Source organism: Enoplosus armatus, chromosome 11, assembly GCF_043641665.1.
Source record: "Enoplosus armatus isolate fEnoArm2 chromosome 11, fEnoArm2.hap1, whole genome shotgun sequence".
Lineage (NCBI taxonomy): Eukaryota > Metazoa > Chordata > Actinopteri > Centrarchiformes > Enoplosidae > Enoplosus > Enoplosus armatus.
Window position 1 is genome coordinate 8681723 of NC_092190.1, and position 17331 is coordinate 8699053.

Below are 17331 nucleotides of genomic sequence, written 5' to 3' on the forward strand. Positions count from 1 at the left end.
GAATAACAACCTCACCTGGGGGGGGGGGAGGGTTATGCACACAGCTGTGCCACCAATCATGCTTTGATTATGCTCAATAACCGAGGCAATCTACATGCAGAGCTTTGGTGCTCCCTGGTCACAGAGGGATTGTGTTTGTGGCTCTCACTGATTGTATATAGAGAAATAAAGAGTTTTTAAAAGAAAATGTTTTATTACATTCAGCTGTCACCAAAACAACAACATACACATGATTGATGTCTGTTTCTACACAAACATGTAGCTGACTGACATTTACAGACTTCACAATTACACTTCAAGTACTAAATTATAGTTACATAATTCAACAGTTTAGCCGTGGCTGTAGGGATGGCAATGTCCGTCTGTTGGTCAGTCACACAAACTCACCACTTTGGTCCAGACATTAATGTTCCCAAACAATGACACACACATTCATGTACCCCTCTGGATGAATTGTAATCATTTGGGGGATTCTCTGACTTTTTGTCTAGTGCCATCGTCAACATTTCAATTTGTCCAATACCTTTATGACTACATACCGCCCATCAGCCTCAGCTGTGCTTTGTGTTAAGTGCTAATTAGCAAATGTTAGCATGCTAACACGCTAAACTAAGATGATGAACAAGATAAGCATTATACCCGCTAACCCTCAGTATGTTAGCATTAAGTTCAATGCCCTCGCAGAGCTGCTAGTATGGCTGTACACAGTAGTTATAATGTATAATAGCATCATTTTTTAGCATCTATGGTTCCATATTCCAAGAACACCGACATTGAAACAAAACCATCTGCACTAGCTAACCCTAACTGTGCTGCAATTAAAAACCTTGTCCACAAATTACACCTTTATTCAATCTTATGAATTAGCTTTACAGGGTTTGTCTGACATTTGGTGTTCTGTATTCTACTCTTTGTATTTACTGAGACATGAAATACAGCCTGAACATCATAGTGACTGGATTTTAGTCATATTTAATATAACAATTACAATTATCTTAGTAAATATTAACAGCGCATGAACAAAATGGTGTGTTTTGTAAAAAAATGCAAATGTTCATGAAGTAAAATCAACATGTAAAGAAAGCTTGAAGGCCGCGCTAACACACCCAGCTATCTGAGGGCTGTTCAGAGCAACACCATCACAATAAAAGCCGTAACACATGTGGATCATTTAGTTGATATGGAAAGTATATTTCCAGATGTCAAACTTAATTCTTCATTGGTTTTCCAACACATGCCGCCGTGGTATTTTATCAAATGAGCATCTTTTTGAAGCCTCTTCTTCATTTGCTTGCATCAATGTTGTCATCATTTCAGATTTGTTGTCTCTTTAAAACCTCCTAAGCAGCACAACAATTAGCACTTTCAGCTGCTTGTGAGTTTTTCTCAGCATCTCAGATCTTACCCTTCATTCCTCCATGTTCTTCCCATTCTTCCCAAACTTCCACCAGGCCACCGTGAGGATGACGGCTATCAGTAGGATCAGGCTGCTGGTTACTAGGTAAGCAACGGGCAGGAAATGGTTCTGACCTCCAAACCAGGTCAGCGTGGTCAGCACCACTTCCTTTCTGCCTCTGAAGTACTGCACAGGGAAGTCTGGAAAGGCAGAGGTCAAGGCTGAAAATAGGTGATCACAAAGAGACGCTCGATGGAAAATAGTCGGCCTGTCCATATGCTTGTGTTTAACAGTTTAACAGCAGATAAGACAGAGGAAACAACTGCACACAATGGGACACATGTAACCTACTTTAACCCACGCCAAAGTTCCCAAGGAAAACTAATCTCTGACAGAAGTGAAAGGATACTGTAGGATATCTCGATGCTGTAATTTCCTGCTGGCAGACCCTTAGTAAAGGGCTTGTTGGCTCGGTATAAAACCCCATACAGCTTCTTGAAGTTGGGGAAGGCTGCCTCTCTCATCCATACAATCAGGTCATCATTGATGAAGCCGTTGTTGGTCGAGTCGAGGAGATCGAGCTCATACACAGGCTTCTGCCAGTACAGAGGCTGTGCTGTGCCTTCGTAGTGAACACAAATCAGACATGATGAATGATATGTGGAAGACCGGAGAACAGACTAAAAACTGAAATACTGATTCTGTGTTAGATTATTTACCTTCAAACACTTGAGCCAGTGTCAGGTTGTCAATCTTTGGGTTGCGGTACTTGACATTTTTGTCCGTATACCAGGTGATGCCCTTCCGTAACAGAGGGACCTCAGTTCCAGGACCACTGGAGCTGTGATAGGTCAGAGTGAAGGAGTCTGGGAGAAAAGATGTGAGTCAAGAAGTGAGAGGAAAATGGAAGATAGAGGTGATGATTGATGATGTGTGCTGTGAGTGGTGCTTACCATTGAAGATACTGTTGGCCACAGCACCACAGGGGGCAATGGGGAGTCCATTTTGGTCTCTTGCAAACGGCTTGCAGTATGAACTGGGGTTCTAGTCAGGAAACAAGGTTAAGATTATTTCACCATGTAAAATAAGCATCAAAGCAGTGGTGTAATAAGAACATTTAATCAAGCATTGCACTTAAGTACAATTTTATGGTACTTTACTGGTGTATTTTTAAGTAGTTGTTAAAATGAATTTCACCTCCACCAACTACAACATGAAAATGCTGCTTACACTGTCATTAATCAGTAATAATCCAACAATATTATAATATGCAATAATCTAACAATGAGGGGCCTTTCTGCTGCATAAATACTACATATAACTTTAGATACTTTAAGTACACTTTGCTGTTAATACTTAGTACTTTCACTAAGTAAAGTAAGTAGTACTGCATTAAAAGACAAACAAAGCTATCTGTGGACAAAAAGGGGCATTTGTTGCAGTATTTTATGTCACCATCAAGTACTGACAATAAATAAAGTGGCCTAGCAATGTTGCTGTGATAAATTAGTACATTATATTGTGCAGCTACCTTTAAGTTATTCGCCCTGCCAACCATCTGGCCATCATCTCGGGAGTCCATGTATCTGCGGAGGTTCTGATGGAAGTTTTGGAGGCCGTAGTAGAAAAAGACATCTCCCTGGAGCAGCAGCAGGATACATATCATCAGCATAAGTGTGCAAACAGAAATGCTGAGACTCGCTGGACTTAAATCTCGCCTTTACTGACTTTTAGCTTTACAGCATGGACAAGACATGAAAGCACTGGAAATGGGGCATGTTGGATATGCGTGAAAGTTGGGTTTCCAGAAAGTTTCCACAAGTGGACCTGAAGTTGAGATTGTTTTGTCACAATATGTTGTCAAACTTAAGAGATTGTTACCTTGAATGCTTTCTCAATGGAAAACACCACCGTGCAGCTGCAGGCTTGTGCTGCGTTGCTCACATTTTTACGCCTTTCAAAACATTTATTACATGTCCCGGCCTCTGTGTAGTCCAGCTGAGAAGACAGGAGAGGGTTAATTAAAGAGTAGAATAAATTGCAACTAAACTGTTCCTGTTTACCTAACTCAAAGCATAACCTTGGATCTTTCCTCTCTTTGTCACTCCCTTTTTTTATTGCACACAAGGGCATTTGGTCTCTTCCTCTCTCTCTCTCTCTCTCTCACACACACACACACACACACACACACACACACACACACACACAACACACAACACACACACACTTTTGATATATTTACACACATCAAAAAACTAAACAAACAAGTGCAATTTTCGGACATGCACACACTCACCTTTATTTCCTGTGTACTCTGCACCGTAAGAAGCAGCCATACTCCCAGCAGCATACATATCAAAGCCATAAAGTAGAAGAAAGGCAGCACAGTGTTAGCTGTTAGCATGGGAGACCAGGCAGGCAGCCTCTGCTGTTTGAAAGCAGAGTTGTCTGGCCTCCGAGCCAAGGGCCCAGACTTGCCCTTCACTTTGCCCATGAGAGGGACCTTCGGTTAGGGACAGACGAGGAAGATCCAAAAAGTCTGTCAAAGAAGGCGCTGCTCTATCTTCTCTTCCTGGAGCGATATCTCCCTGCACGCACACACACACAACTCTGCTTGCCAAGAAATTCTCCCAGCAGGCCTTGCAGGGTGGGGGAGACCGTTGGCCTGTTACTTATTAACCGCAATCCTTTATTTAACTACCTCTTTCTGTTTTCTGTTACTTCCATTTTTCTTTGCGATTAGGTTTTGTTCTTCTTTGCTGCTTCCTTCCTGTGAGACAAACACAGGTTTCTCTTTATTCACATATTTTATATCTTTATTCTAATTTGATATGGGAGATGATCCATTCTGTCCCCCTTCATGACACTTTAAAATGCTTTATCAAAAGGATGTTATGATAAAAAGGACTTCCTGGTGGGTAAGTAAACTCATGACCTCACATTCTCAGTAGGAGGGTCTTCCCAGGGTCAGACTAAACAAACAGAAGGATGCTGGTTTCATTCTGAGTCCGTTTATTCAATCCATCACACTGGGACATCGTGTTGGACTACAAGAGCGAACAAACAACACCACACATTTGACACAGCCTCTGAAAATAGTAAAAGCACAGCACAGATTTCACACTGACACAAAAAGGGAAAACAAACAGGAAGAGGCCCCGCAGCATGTTGTGAGGAACATCAGTATGTAGCTTTAAGCGTCAAGACGTCGTGTGGTTTATCAGCACACAGTGAAGTTAACAATGTGCAGTTAAAATAGTCCAATTTTGACTTTGTCTTCTTTACAGCCAGTCAGGATACCACCCTCCAGCAGCTTCATAAAGTCCAATTTGACCTGAAATAGACAAACATATGATGTATACCTAAGAAATGTAGAGTCACTAGAAAAAAACAGATCACATTTTATGACATAAAAAAATGTATTCAAAAACATCCTTCTAGTGTCAAGACACATACATCATTATGCACAGTGGAGGTCACACATCCAAGTAAATTAAAAACAAGAAAAACACATTTTTGAGTGGAGGGGGACTCAAAATAATAAATATCCTCAAAATATCAAATACTTAATCAAATCATGAAGTGTGGTGAGTCAAAACAAGGTAATTCTCTTTTCAGCCCAGCAGGGGGCAGTAGATCACCTCAGGAATGTCCACCATCCTTCGGAGCTTCTGGTCCCTCCAGTTCCAGTCCAGAACCACGTATTTCAACGCCCGCAAGTTCAAACCCTCTGGACAAAAATAAGAGTTTCCACATAACAATAAGACCCTTAAGACACTTAGACGTTAAACAGTAGGAGTACTGTGTCGACACCTACCGTTCTCAATCAGAGCACTGAGCCTGCCGGGGGTCCCTACTCCAATGTGGGTGACGCCTTTCTGCAGCAGCTTCACCTGCTCCTCGATCTGCACGGACACAAAGAGGACCATTAATGTTGTCACCGTGCACAAACCTCGTGCATCGCAATGATCAACTGTCATCTCCAGTACCTTGATGTGTTTTGCAAAAAGCTTTATAGCTTTGGCTTCACCCTTGAAGGCTGTCAGCTGCCTGGATAGAACACAAAACAAACACCACTCATGTAAACACAATTAAAAAGTTGTAATGACATTCAACAAACGCGGCTGGTGTGTCACTTACTTGATGAGCTCGATGGTCCGGAGAGCAGAGCTACAGACGATGAGCAGAACCACAGAGCTCTTTTCTGTATGCTGCTTTTTAATCTTCGACCACTTGGGACAAACTAGGAATAACAACAGGAAGAAGAGGAAACATGAGTTGCGTGTTTGAAAGTAAAAAAAGCCTAACAGAAGATTTACGTTCAGCACACCACTCACCTTGTTTCAGGTACGAGGAGACGGTGTGCGTCAAGTCATTACTGGACAGGAAGCAGGAGTCTGGAAGAGGGCAGATGGTGACCTTGGTGAATCAACAGATCAGCAGATATTGACTGAACTTCCAGGTTAAAGGGGACTCGTCCTGACTCACCCAGCAATTTGACCTCCTCCTGCTCGATCACAGAGAGCTTGTCTGAGAAGTACTGCGCAACCAGGTTCTGCAGGTCTGCCGGACAGCCTGGTTTTGGCTCCGAAGAGGATAAAACATCTGTAATGGTCTTCTTCTTCCTCTGGTAAACAAAATATGGTCATGTACAGTAATATTCACAGACAAAGCCCGATGACTGTTGTGCCTCTTTGCAACAGCAGGTGTCACCACACTCACCTTCCTCTTTTTTTTCAGTTTAGTTGACTTTTCATCCTCAGTCTCTTTCTTCTGAGGAATGATGCACTCTTTCTGTGAAAACAATACATGCAGAACACACAATTAAGGCTAAGTACTTACATCTCATAGATATTAACCAGTGTTTTGAATGTATTTTAAATTATGAACTCAAGAAATTAAATCCTGAATAATCCTCATGGGTTAAAAGAGTCCATTATATCTTAAATAAAACGTTCAAATCTGTTTGTGTAATATGTATAGTATTGACCACATCAACAGATCTACAATAAACACACTGCAATTAATGATTATTTCCACTAACAATTAATCTGCTGATTATTTTCTCGATTATTAGCTTGGTCTCTTTCATATTTCCAATTTCCCAAAGCTCAAGGTGACGTCTACAAATTAATTAAGTGTACTGTAAAAATTTATGATTGGCAGCTTTTACACAGGAAGGGCCATAACATTATAATACCTGTTCATTACTTTTCTTCTTCTTGGCCTTAACTGTTTTCTCTGTTACCCTCTTCCTCTTCTCTGGTTTTGTCTTTGTGTTTAATTTCTCTGTTGGCTGCTTCTCTTGTTGTGTCACCCCCTCCTCCTCCGCCTCAGATGCATCTGAAAGAAAAAAAAAAAAAAGGAAGAGGGAGAAATTTCCTCATTACAATTCTGGATCCATGGTCTAACTTGCAACTGGGAGTTGTGCAAGATAAAGAAACTATTAAGATGAGGCAACGCAGAGCTGAGAACACATTTCAGGTCAGCCAAAATCTGATTTTTCTATTAACAGATATACCTAACCACCATGCCATCTTAGAAGTAGACATACTCCCCATGGATACACGCTTATGGAGTTCTTATACCATAGTTTGGCATTTGCACATTATGACAGTTTAGGTTGCTCATCAGGTGTGCGCGCTCTCCAGGCAGCACATTTCAGTCACTACAGAAAAGCAGAAATACACAAAACTTTCCCTGAGATAACAACAATGCAGCAGACCTCAATCCAAGCATCTGGTTATATTTAGCCTCTCTGTTGCTACCACTTCTTTGTGCATACCTCTCATCTCATGCTATGAGGTCATGCTCAGACCCTCTGGCATATATGCACGCTTGTTCAAAATACTTTAGCTTTAAAAACAGATGCCAGAGTCAACTCCGCAATAAATCTGAGGGTTTCATTGCAGTGTCCTTCCTGAATATGCACTTTCAAAATACCGGTACTTTTGCTTTGTAGTTCTCCCTGTAGACCTTCAATATCAAAGAACTGACAGGCCGAAAATCACCTCCATTTCTTAATAAGTGGACATGGATCAAATTCAAAGTATCTTTAAGAGCCAAAGTTTGAGTGTGGTGAAGTCTGACTACTTAATGTCTGAGATTTCGTGGCTATATGGGTTGAAATTTCAAGCTTGTTGTACTGATAGCCAAAAGCCAATCAGTAGCATCCAAACAGGTATTATATCATTAACCACTAATGGAAAACAACTGCGGTGACATCACTCATTGGGGGTTTGGCCAGAGGTACAACAAGATTCAGAACTCAACCCACAGAGAACAATGCAACAACAGTTTTATACCTCAACTGATTTAGTGTCGAATTGTCCTTTTAAGCCTTAACACAAATTCAAGAACCAAGTTGGGAAAAAAATTCAGCCTTGAGTTGTAATTTCGAGTTGGAGATATCAGGAATTCTTGACAGTCACGATATCTATTGAGGAGAAAATGACAGCACACTAAGCTACAATGATAAACATTACACCTTTTGGAGTATGTCCCAAATATGTTCAGATGTCTCAATAACCCAGTTTAAAAGAGGACAATCTAAAAGTAAGGGCTACAAAGAAAAAGACACACGGGCCGGTAAATCCAGCATGATACTGTGATCTAAATGACCACCTCTTCTCGGGAGATAAACTTTTTTAATGCCTATGTAACGTTGAAATGAAACAGGATGATTCTTTCATAAGAAATAGGCAGCTAATTCATATTTCTCCCAAGATGCTCTGCTATACACATTTGGTAAAGCAACAATATCTCCAACTTGATGAAAAGAACCACAGAAGTATCATTGGCAAAATGCTGCCAATTGCTGGCAGTTTATATATATATATATATATATATATATATTACACTAATAGTTATTATTATAACGATTCACTTAATTTAAAAGGAGATATACAGTTTGTTTGTACCTGCTTTTACTTTTTGACAAACTGCTCCAAATACGTGACATAAAGTAGCTAATTTAGGCTGTTCACATGATATGATACAAGGCTAGCAGAGGGGGTAACCATGCATGAACCAAGTAGGAAAATAACACAAGGTTTTCCTTCCCATTCTGCCGACACTGTGTGCATGTAGCATAATTTCCTAGCATGTAAAATACTGAAGCAACAGTTAAAAACAACACTTGAACATGTCTCTGACCACCGATTGACTATAAAACACCCGACACCAGATTTTCTGCCTCGTCCTCTAATTTCCCATCTAACAATCGATTCATCCGATCTTTATTAACACACCCTTCTCCCACTGTTGCTTACCCCCTCTGCAACTCTTCCTTGGGGCCATTATAGTCAAGGACCATATAAAAGAAGAGACAATGCGAAGGATGGATGAGGGATCTTAGTCCACTCTTGCTCTCTCGTGCCATCATTCAATAAACACACCCCCTTTCCACTTCATCCCTCACTCAGACCTTCATCCTTATTTGTTACAGTCATCTGTGCAGGCATACACTCCTTCTGAAAGACCACCCCTCTATTGATGGACCAAAGTAACCATGCCCCACTGTCTCTCTCTCTCTCTGGAGTACTCATCCCTTTCTCACTCTCAGGCTGGACTGTTGGAAAGATACACAGGTGCCAAAAACCAGGAAACTGAGGGGAAGAAGGAAGAGTTATCACAGAGGTGGGGAGGACTTCATGCAAACATATTGGAGATAAATGGATTATAATTAAAGCAAAGTCCAGACCTATATATGACCAGTGAGCGGTCCAGGTCCACCTGTCCTGCAGCAGGTAAGTGTTTTGGTGCTTGTTTTTACCAGTAGGATCTGGCTTTGAGTTACTTGGGTTTACCAAAGGAGGAGGGTGCTTTATAATAGCATGGTACTGATCTATCAGTCCTAAAGACATAAAGAGCATAATGACTGGTGCTTTGGGTGAGTGAGGGATAAATAGATTGTGACCAATTAGCAATATTTTACCACATGTAGCAGCATAGGTTGGCTTCATCAAGTTAAAAGCAGACATAAAATGTCTAGAACAAATCCTGCTGTTAGTTCACCTTTATAATAAGATTTGCACCATCTATGGGCCAATTTATGTGCTTGAGTAGACAACACTAAATGCAATCACCTGACATTGCTGTTTTGGACCCAATGAGCTGTGAAATACTCAATACTACGATAGGCCTGGGGGTTCAGAAGTTAACGAAACCCCCAGACGAGTAGAAGCTGCTGACGGGGCAGCCACACTGATGTTAAGGCTAAAAGACATTTCTAATCTCAGCAATGACACAAAGACGATCCTGACACATACTGGTCAAAGAGCCATTCAGCAACAGTCTATAGGTGATGAGTTGCTGACTCAGCATGTATTTGATTTGGCGTTATGTAGGGAATGGGCTATCTGGATAATTCATCAACTATAGGGTGCTTCTACTAACACACACTGGTACAACACACATAATGCACATATTTTTGTACGGATGGGTCAACAATGTAAGATCACAGAGGTTGTGAGGTGTCCCCTGTGGGCCAGTACTGCGGCCCAGTACTGCAATAACATTTCCTCCTGAAATGATTGTGGAGGGGACTCTAAAATCAGACTAAAACCTGGCCATATTAAATCTGTAAAACTGTTTGCATGTTTTTTTTATTTTTTTTTTATTTGGGTGAACCAACAATTCAAGCAGAATTGCTATGTTAGGCTAGGCAGTATCACTAAGCACAGAGAAATATATATTATATATATTCTGGCCTACCTTTTCCCTCTGAACAGTCCACTTGTGTTACCTGTTACCATATCTGAAAATCCAGGTTGGAGTAACTGTTACATATTTATGTTCTAAACTGCTAAGTTGTTTTATGTTTCCTGTACTATGTGCAAGATAAGAGAACACCACAGATACAACAAGGTCATTCAGAGATTGGGGGTCATAGACGGAAAATTTGTGGTGGTTTCCTCCATCTTTGTAAATGCTGTCAAAACAAACATTTATTAGGGGAGCTCTAAATTACAGGGCCCTGAGGGCCCGATTTATGTAAAGTCCTCCAATCTGTACATGCAATCTGTCTGTAATTAGCACCAGACTGATTAAAGCTGCAAAAAATGCATGGTGAGAGGCGCATATTACGGATTGATCACACAAAAAGTGCACCTTTAATGACAAGCAACCTGAGCTGAGGATGATGCGCTGAACTGATCAATAATGAGAGTTTGAAATGAGACACAAAGTGATAGTAAATATGGCTCTAATGTGGTTCTGTACATCACGGTACAGAGTAAAACAGCTCAACATACCTGACGGGTGAGATGGGTGGCAAAATGGAAGATGGGAAAAACTAAATAAAAATGTCTAATAAGGTAGTCTAAAGTAAAGTGTTGGGCTGCCACAGGCCATCAGAACAGCTTCAGTGCTCCTTTGTATTGATACTCCTCGATTTCATGTAATGATGACAGATGATATTAAGAGTGACATTTCTCTTGTTAACTGCTTAATTGTATAATGCAGTACACATTTAGAAGAGTCTGTATTAATTGTTTCTACACTTATTTAATCAGGTTTTTTCTTTAATTTGTCATTTCTCTTTATATTGAATGATAGCACTGGATTGTGCAGGCATTGTAGCAGTTAAGTGAGAGGGCAAGAAAATCTCTCTTCAGTACTTTGTGCATAATTTTGCATTCACAGACTGATGCATAATGCAATACCTTAGGCAATATAAAAATCAATAGACTCCATTTACGATTGCATATATATATAAATGTATAAATGACGACCAGGAACTCTGGCAATTATTTCACCCAGGAAGTAAAGAAAAGAACCAAAAGATTAATATATCAGCAACGAATAAAACAATGGTGAATGAATGGAGTTTGTGACAAAGATAATAGAGGCTAACTCGATGGAGACCAGATAAATAAAACAGTAGGGAGGAAAACCAAACTAAGTCTAAAGTGCTCCAAGGGGGAAAAAAGGGACTTGAGCACACAGATTGTATTTATGTCTTTGTCCATTTTGACTCCAATAAAAACGCAGTGTCGAAATATCTGTTTGCACTATTAAAGGCTACAAATCGATCAGTGTGCTCCAGTCCCCCTTTTGCTGTCCTCGAGAGTGTGGAGAACCCTGTTTCAATAAGTCAAAAGTGTTGCCTGACGAGAGCAGACGTTGACCTATGAGAAGGTCAATATCTTCAGCGTCCCATAAGCCTTACCCCCAATATCCTCCAGGCCACAGTTGCTCCAGATGGTGGAGTCAATAGGAGGAAAAGAGTATGGTCTCAGACGCATACAGGGCAATGAGCTTATGGCTCAGATAACCACAGATCAATGGCTGTGGAGACCGAGAGGGCTCAGATGCAGGGAAATGGGGCCGCCTGGTCATCTTTAATGGGTGATCAATAGAGGTGACTGGTTTTAATGGATGGTCAATGGCCCTGACTGGATGTAATGAGGATCAATCTAATGGTTCCAGGAAACGGTTGATTGTTTCAGTTCCAGACAAAAAAGCACTCAGATTTGGTTTTCAAGAGAGACGTGCTCTCTCGTGTAAACTGGCACTGTTCCTACACAACAGCTTAAAACTGTCGGCCATGACCTCAGAAAAGCTCTTAATTACCACCACAGTTTACTCTATTAGTCTGATTAAAGATATCACTTTGGCCTGTACGGAGGGATAAGACAATCCAATTATACCTTTTATCCTCCTGCAACCCAAACAGGTCACATTATACAGAGGCATGTCCACCCTCAAAAAGATACTGTGTGGTATTTTAGTTGTGTGCTTCTATAAAAACAATATGATACTTTCCATGAAATCAATTCTGCGCTTGTTTTAAACAATCGATAACTCATCTCGAGACATGTACTATTGCCTGATCTTGGGGATTGGTGTGGGTGGGTGAGTGCGTGTAGCAGTTATTGGTTTTGGAGGCCTGCAGCTTCCTCTCTAAAGCCACAATTTGAGCATGTGTTATTGTTAAATCAATGGGGACTTTAGGCTGCATGCACAAAATTAACAAGCAAGCTACATTGGAATGACTCAGTAGCAGAGAGGGAGAATAGAATAGCAGTCTGGTTACAAATTCATTGGCTTGCAAAACATTGCTTTTCAACCCATTCTGCCCGCAGTCCTAACATTTAGAATTTGTATTCAATTACTTGATGCCCTGTTGGTTGTTGTGACACTAAACAAGGGACTTGTAAATCTTTTACACTGGCTAACTGAAGTTGAAATAGAGAAGATTAAAAAATAAAAAGTCCATGGAGGGTTCACTCTGCCTGATTTACAAGCTCACCATATGAGGGGTAGGGGTAGCTGTTATTTGGCAATCCTTGCTATTGTTAGGACATTTAACATTTTTGTCTCGTAGCTTAGACATGCTGAAGTGCAAGGGTCGAGTATCACCAGCAGGAGGACAGCACGGCCAACAGTGATGACCTATCTAAGATTCTTACACCCACATTTTGGATATACAAAGCAGAACATCCTGTAAATCTCCGTGGTGTAACACACACACACACACACACAAATCAAATGCTTTTCTTGCTCTAAAACAAAACACACCCAAAGCTATCTACTTCATGTAGTATTTTTTAACACGGCCAAGAACAGTTACACACAATCTAATATTTATTACCTTCACAAGAAACAAGTGCTGAATAGTATGTAGGTTTCGATTTGAGCCATGATTATGGATCTGTGTGGGTATGTGTGATGATTGTCATGTCTCAGCTGGCTCTCTTCTCTGTTACAGCTAAACCAAAGGTTTGTTTTATTATATGATCTATGATCTGACCTCTGGTATCTGCCTCTCAGGAATTTAGTCTCAGAAGAGTGGTAAATCACAGAAAAAGTTCAACTAAATGTACTTCTGTCGACGAGAGCCTTCATTTTCCAGTCTGCTCTATTCGTCATTCATTGTATTATGTGGTATAGTCCCCCAACATATACTGGGACACTCTGACATTCATGTGTTTGAGTCAAGCCAATCACGTCTGGCAGAGTGTGATAGGAGCTCCTGGTGATGTCGCACAGGAGATGCTAATCAGAGACATGAGGTTATGTAAATAACCCAAAGCTTTTAAGCTTTCACAAGAACCAAACGAGGAAACCTTTTTCTCACCTTGCCTTTACAGCATATTGCAGCTTATGTAGTGTGGATACTGTTGACGGCCAAAACTAATTTAGGCTGCCAAACTTTAGCTTAAATAACTAGGCTATTTGACCCCACTATTCCTATTAACATTAAAGCTGCCTCCCTCCCTCTTTGCTTTTTACTTACAGACCTAATTCTTATCTTTGCATCTTTCTTTTCTAAATCCCCCAACAGCAGCAATCATATGTATGATATTTATTAATACTGCTCTTGTCTTTCATTCTCCATCAACCACCAACAGAAGACTCTGATGCAATACATGTGGAATCTAGCATCTGATATCGGACGAGAAGAGGGGTTAAATGTGTTTGTGTGAAAAGTGCATGTCTGTCCAAAAAGAGTGCACACAAAATCAGCGGTAAGTGGTAGAATTTCACATCTTCATTATTCAATGAGCGATCTTCTGTCAAGGACGTCTTGCTGAACAAAAATAACTTCTAGAGGACACACCTTACATCATGACAAAACAATGTAGACCATATTTCATTACATCACTGACCGCCAAATGGTTGTTGTTTTGCTTTCCACGACTATGGTTACCGTTTGATTAATAGACCTTCGTTACTATAATGTAGGAAAGACCACCTACAAGAATTAAGCCATACAGAACAAATAACCAAATACAATTGGAAAAGGTGGCTGGGAACGCCTTTTATTCCCTTAAAAAACAGATCACATTAAGACGATCTAATTTCAGCAGTCTAGTTTTTATTAATAAAACTCATATTTCTTAATATTCATAGAGTTGCCAAGTTTTTCATATGTGTCAGCTAAATCCCAGCACAGTACTGCATTACCTCACACTGTTAAAACTGTTTGGCTCCCCCTCACTATTTTATTTAAGTTCATCAACCAACACCTCCATAATCTAGACTCCAAAGATCACTCGAACACTGACAGCTATATGGCAGCATACTGTTAACCGATGACCCTGAAGTGTGCTCTTCCTTCACAGATCTTGTGAGCAGGAAAATATCTGATTTTAAGTGGAGCCAGAGGTTCAGATCACAGATGAAGCTTTCAAAAGGAAAATATATCACAAGAAGACATTTGTACTCTTTCATCAACCCCAAACCCAACATTCAGTCGTCTTGAAAGCCTTGAGCACTTTAAGCAGCACAGACGGCAGGAACACTGCCGCATCTGGCCCTTAAAACTTATCAATGGCAATAAAAGGGGAATGGGAGCCATACTCAAATATTTAACACCTTCTGTCTGGCACGTTAAAAAAAACACACTCAAAATAATGAAAGGGAATGATGTTTAAAGGCAGAAAATGACTGTTTATAAATCTTCCTTGCTATATGTAGGACTTGCACAGTTAAAAACAAAACCTCCAAGAGCTTTCTGTAGTTTCTCTGGTAACATAAACTAATGACAGGTGGATATAAAGTGGATACGAATGAATAGCTAGAGCGGGGGTCTCACACTTAAATTACCTGGGGGCCACGGGCCAGGTTGTTTGCTTATGGGGGGTGCTCTTCCTGAGGTTTTTTTGGGGTGAGATTTTCCTCATCCGAATTGAGGGTCTAAGCCCACTTTGACTGATCCAATCACATCTAAAAGGACTGTATTTAAATCCCTCTTGCAACTAGTCTGTCACATTACAGAGATTTAAGACGCTGTAACTTCAGTTTCACTGTGATTTTAAGATGAATTATTGTAAAACATCAGCTTTCTCCTTACAGATGAGGTTGGAAGCAGCAACATCAATGTCAAACCTGTCTGCCTCCAGGTCAGCCTTTTCTTTTAGGTTTAGAAAGACATATTAGTGTCAGTTGTGCCAAGGTAAATGTGAAACAAAAAGCCAATTTTTATGCTCTGATTTTGGAGCCTTAAGGGACATTTAAATGATTACTCTAAAATAAAAAGCCTGGGGGAAAAAATCAAAAATGCAGATTGGAGTCATGATGAAAATGTAGTGAAAAGATCTTGTGGGCCAGTGGTTTAAGACACCTGAGCTACCGACAACAAAAAGAAAAACATACAGGCAGGCCCACTCAGTGCTTTACTGATAGTTCCATATACAGGTGATGAACCTCAACTTGGGTTTACCAGTTTTAAAATATCAAGGAACTGGTGTGATGATTCAATAGTCCCAGCCCATGATCATACTTTACCTCACTTTACTGTTAAGGTACCACCTGTGTAGACCAGTTTTTGGTTGGGAGGGAGTCCAGTGAGTGAGATTATTTTTTGGAAGTGTTAATGGTTTATTCCAAGGGCAGCCTGTGCCCTTTTAAGTTGACAGGGGCAGGCAGGAGGGATGCAGGCATGCTGCCCTGGGCGTTGTTCAGATAAATAAACAGATGTGACCAGCCACATGTGTGACTGCCAACCTGCCTGCCAGAGGACAGTCCTCAGTGGGGGTAACCCTGGAAACCATTATTAAGGCTGACACTGGCTCTTAGCCAGAACTTAAGTTTAAGTTATTTTCACATGCCTGGCATCGTGTGGGAGTGTGCTTAGACATCAGTATGTATGTGTGCTTGTCTAGACACTGTGGCCACAAAAAAAGAAAAGAAAAAAAGAACACACTCTTGACTAATGTCGTCTGTGTGTGTGCGAGAGAGATTTGTGTGGTGTTCAGACCTCATCACCATTAGTCAACTGAAGGCCAAGGGCACAGACGCACATCTTGGCTTGACTGCTCACCTTAACAGCACCATGAGCTGGGCAGAGAAAAGAAATATGTATATACACACTCATGTCCAAAGAAAACAGGCCCCAGGCCACCACAGAAAATAAGTGCCAAAGATCACCAACTCACATCAGCTCCACTGCATGCAGTCATCTTGATCTGTACCAAACGCTGGGCTAAACCTATTCAAGCTGACTGATGAAGGCTCTCTTTAGTCCAGAACTTCTGCCATTTTCTTCAAAGAATACCAAAATAATAGAAGATATGATCATTTTGAGTTCCTGTAGTAAATTCTGTTGTATTGTATTGTATGCAGGGAGAGGCCCTGTATGTTGTGGGGACTCAGTTTTGTGAATATGATTCCCGAGTACAGCAAGTCTAGATAGTTTAAAAGTGACTTAATGAAAACTCCACAGCAAGAGCTTCCATCATCCCTTCCTGTCACTGAAAACAAGTGGAGTAAAGGAACGCAGGGACAGCTTCATCCGTCTTCCTGATAGATACAGAGAGGGTATCAAGAGGAAGGGAGGGAGGTTGAGATCGTCACTCTTTTTTTCCACACAGAGGCCAAAAGAAAATACTTCTATGCAAACACCATTGATTAAGTAAGCCAACACTCTCACAAGGATTCAATGTCTGAAGGATATTATTGGCTACAGTCTGAACCAGCTAAAGGGCTTGATTTCTGTTGGGTGTGTTTTTCTTGCACAATGTTTGTCCCTTATGTACCAGTGTTCATCTTGTTAAGGGAGACTCAAGGTTGCTCTCAGGCCTGACAACAAGCAGATGCCGCCTGTCTGTATGTATCCTTGTGTAAGACAAAGAATGACAGAGAGGGGAGAGAGAAAGAGTCTCACTGCTTTCCTGTTCAGTAACAGAATTTCTAACAACACCAGTAAAAGGTCTGAGGAGGTCTTAATCACAGTCTTAAAACAACTGCAGTGATACAGACCTCTAGATGTTTTTAAGTATTTCACTAAATTGTTTTTCCCAATTTCCACAAAATGGGAAACACAAGGGCCCTTTAGTTACTTATCTAAAGAAACTTGACCAACAACTAGGGAATAAAAGGCGTTCCCAGCCACTGTGAGAACTTAGACTAGAGAAGCAGAGCTGAAGAGCAGAGGGATTACATCATCTTTCACTAATATGAACCTGCTTGCTTTCTGTCTCTAAATA

General features: G+C 40.8%; 2 protein-coding genes across 2 annotated transcripts in view; both read right to left on the minus strand.

Moving 5' to 3' along the window:
* Positions 1-179: 179 nt before the first annotated feature.
* tmem30c (transmembrane protein 30C) lies at positions 180-3890 on the minus strand. Its single transcript, XM_070914330.1, has 7 exons — positions 3693-3890; positions 3278-3394; positions 2928-3035; positions 2350-2440; positions 2116-2262; positions 1806-2018; positions 180-1596 (listed from the first exon to the last, which is right to left on the minus strand). The coding sequence occupies exons 1-7, from the start codon at positions 3888-3890 to the stop codon at positions 1409-1411; spliced, it is 1062 nt and encodes a 353-aa protein (XP_070770431.1). The 3' UTR covers positions 180-1408.
* A 536-nt stretch (positions 3891-4426) lies between these two features.
* Positions 4427-17331, minus strand: part of cmss1 (cms1 ribosomal small subunit homolog) — a 28301-nt gene continuing 15396 nt past the window's right edge. Inside the window, exons 2-10 of the mRNA XM_070915115.1 lie at positions 6597-6739; positions 6119-6190; positions 5885-6023; positions 5734-5793; positions 5537-5639; positions 5386-5446; positions 5214-5301; positions 5038-5126; positions 4427-4730 (exon numbers count right to left, since the gene is read on the minus strand). Coding sequence (XP_070771216.1) covers positions 4647-4730; positions 5038-5126; positions 5214-5301; positions 5386-5446; positions 5537-5639; positions 5734-5793; positions 5885-6023; positions 6119-6190; positions 6597-6739 — 839 coding nt within the window. The 3' untranslated portion in view covers positions 4427-4646. The remainder of the gene's footprint in view (positions 4731-5037; positions 5127-5213; positions 5302-5385; positions 5447-5536; positions 5640-5733; positions 5794-5884; positions 6024-6118; positions 6191-6596; positions 6740-17331) is intronic.

Bases quoted from the DNA above. Each gene is read 5' to 3' on its own strand.
- tmem30c (XM_070914330.1), bottom strand. From the start codon at position 3,890: ATGGGCAAAGTGAAGGGCAAGTCTGGGCCCTTGGCTCGGAGGCCAGAC. The intron at 3,036-3,277 runs GTAACAATCTCT...CTGCTGCTCCAG, and splicing joins CCATTGAGAAAGCATTCAAG to GGAGATGTCTTTTTCTACTA. The intron at 1,597-1,805 runs GTATCCTTTCAC...CTGCCTTTCCAG, and splicing joins CAGCATCGAGATATCCTACA to ACTTCCCTGTGCAGTACTTC.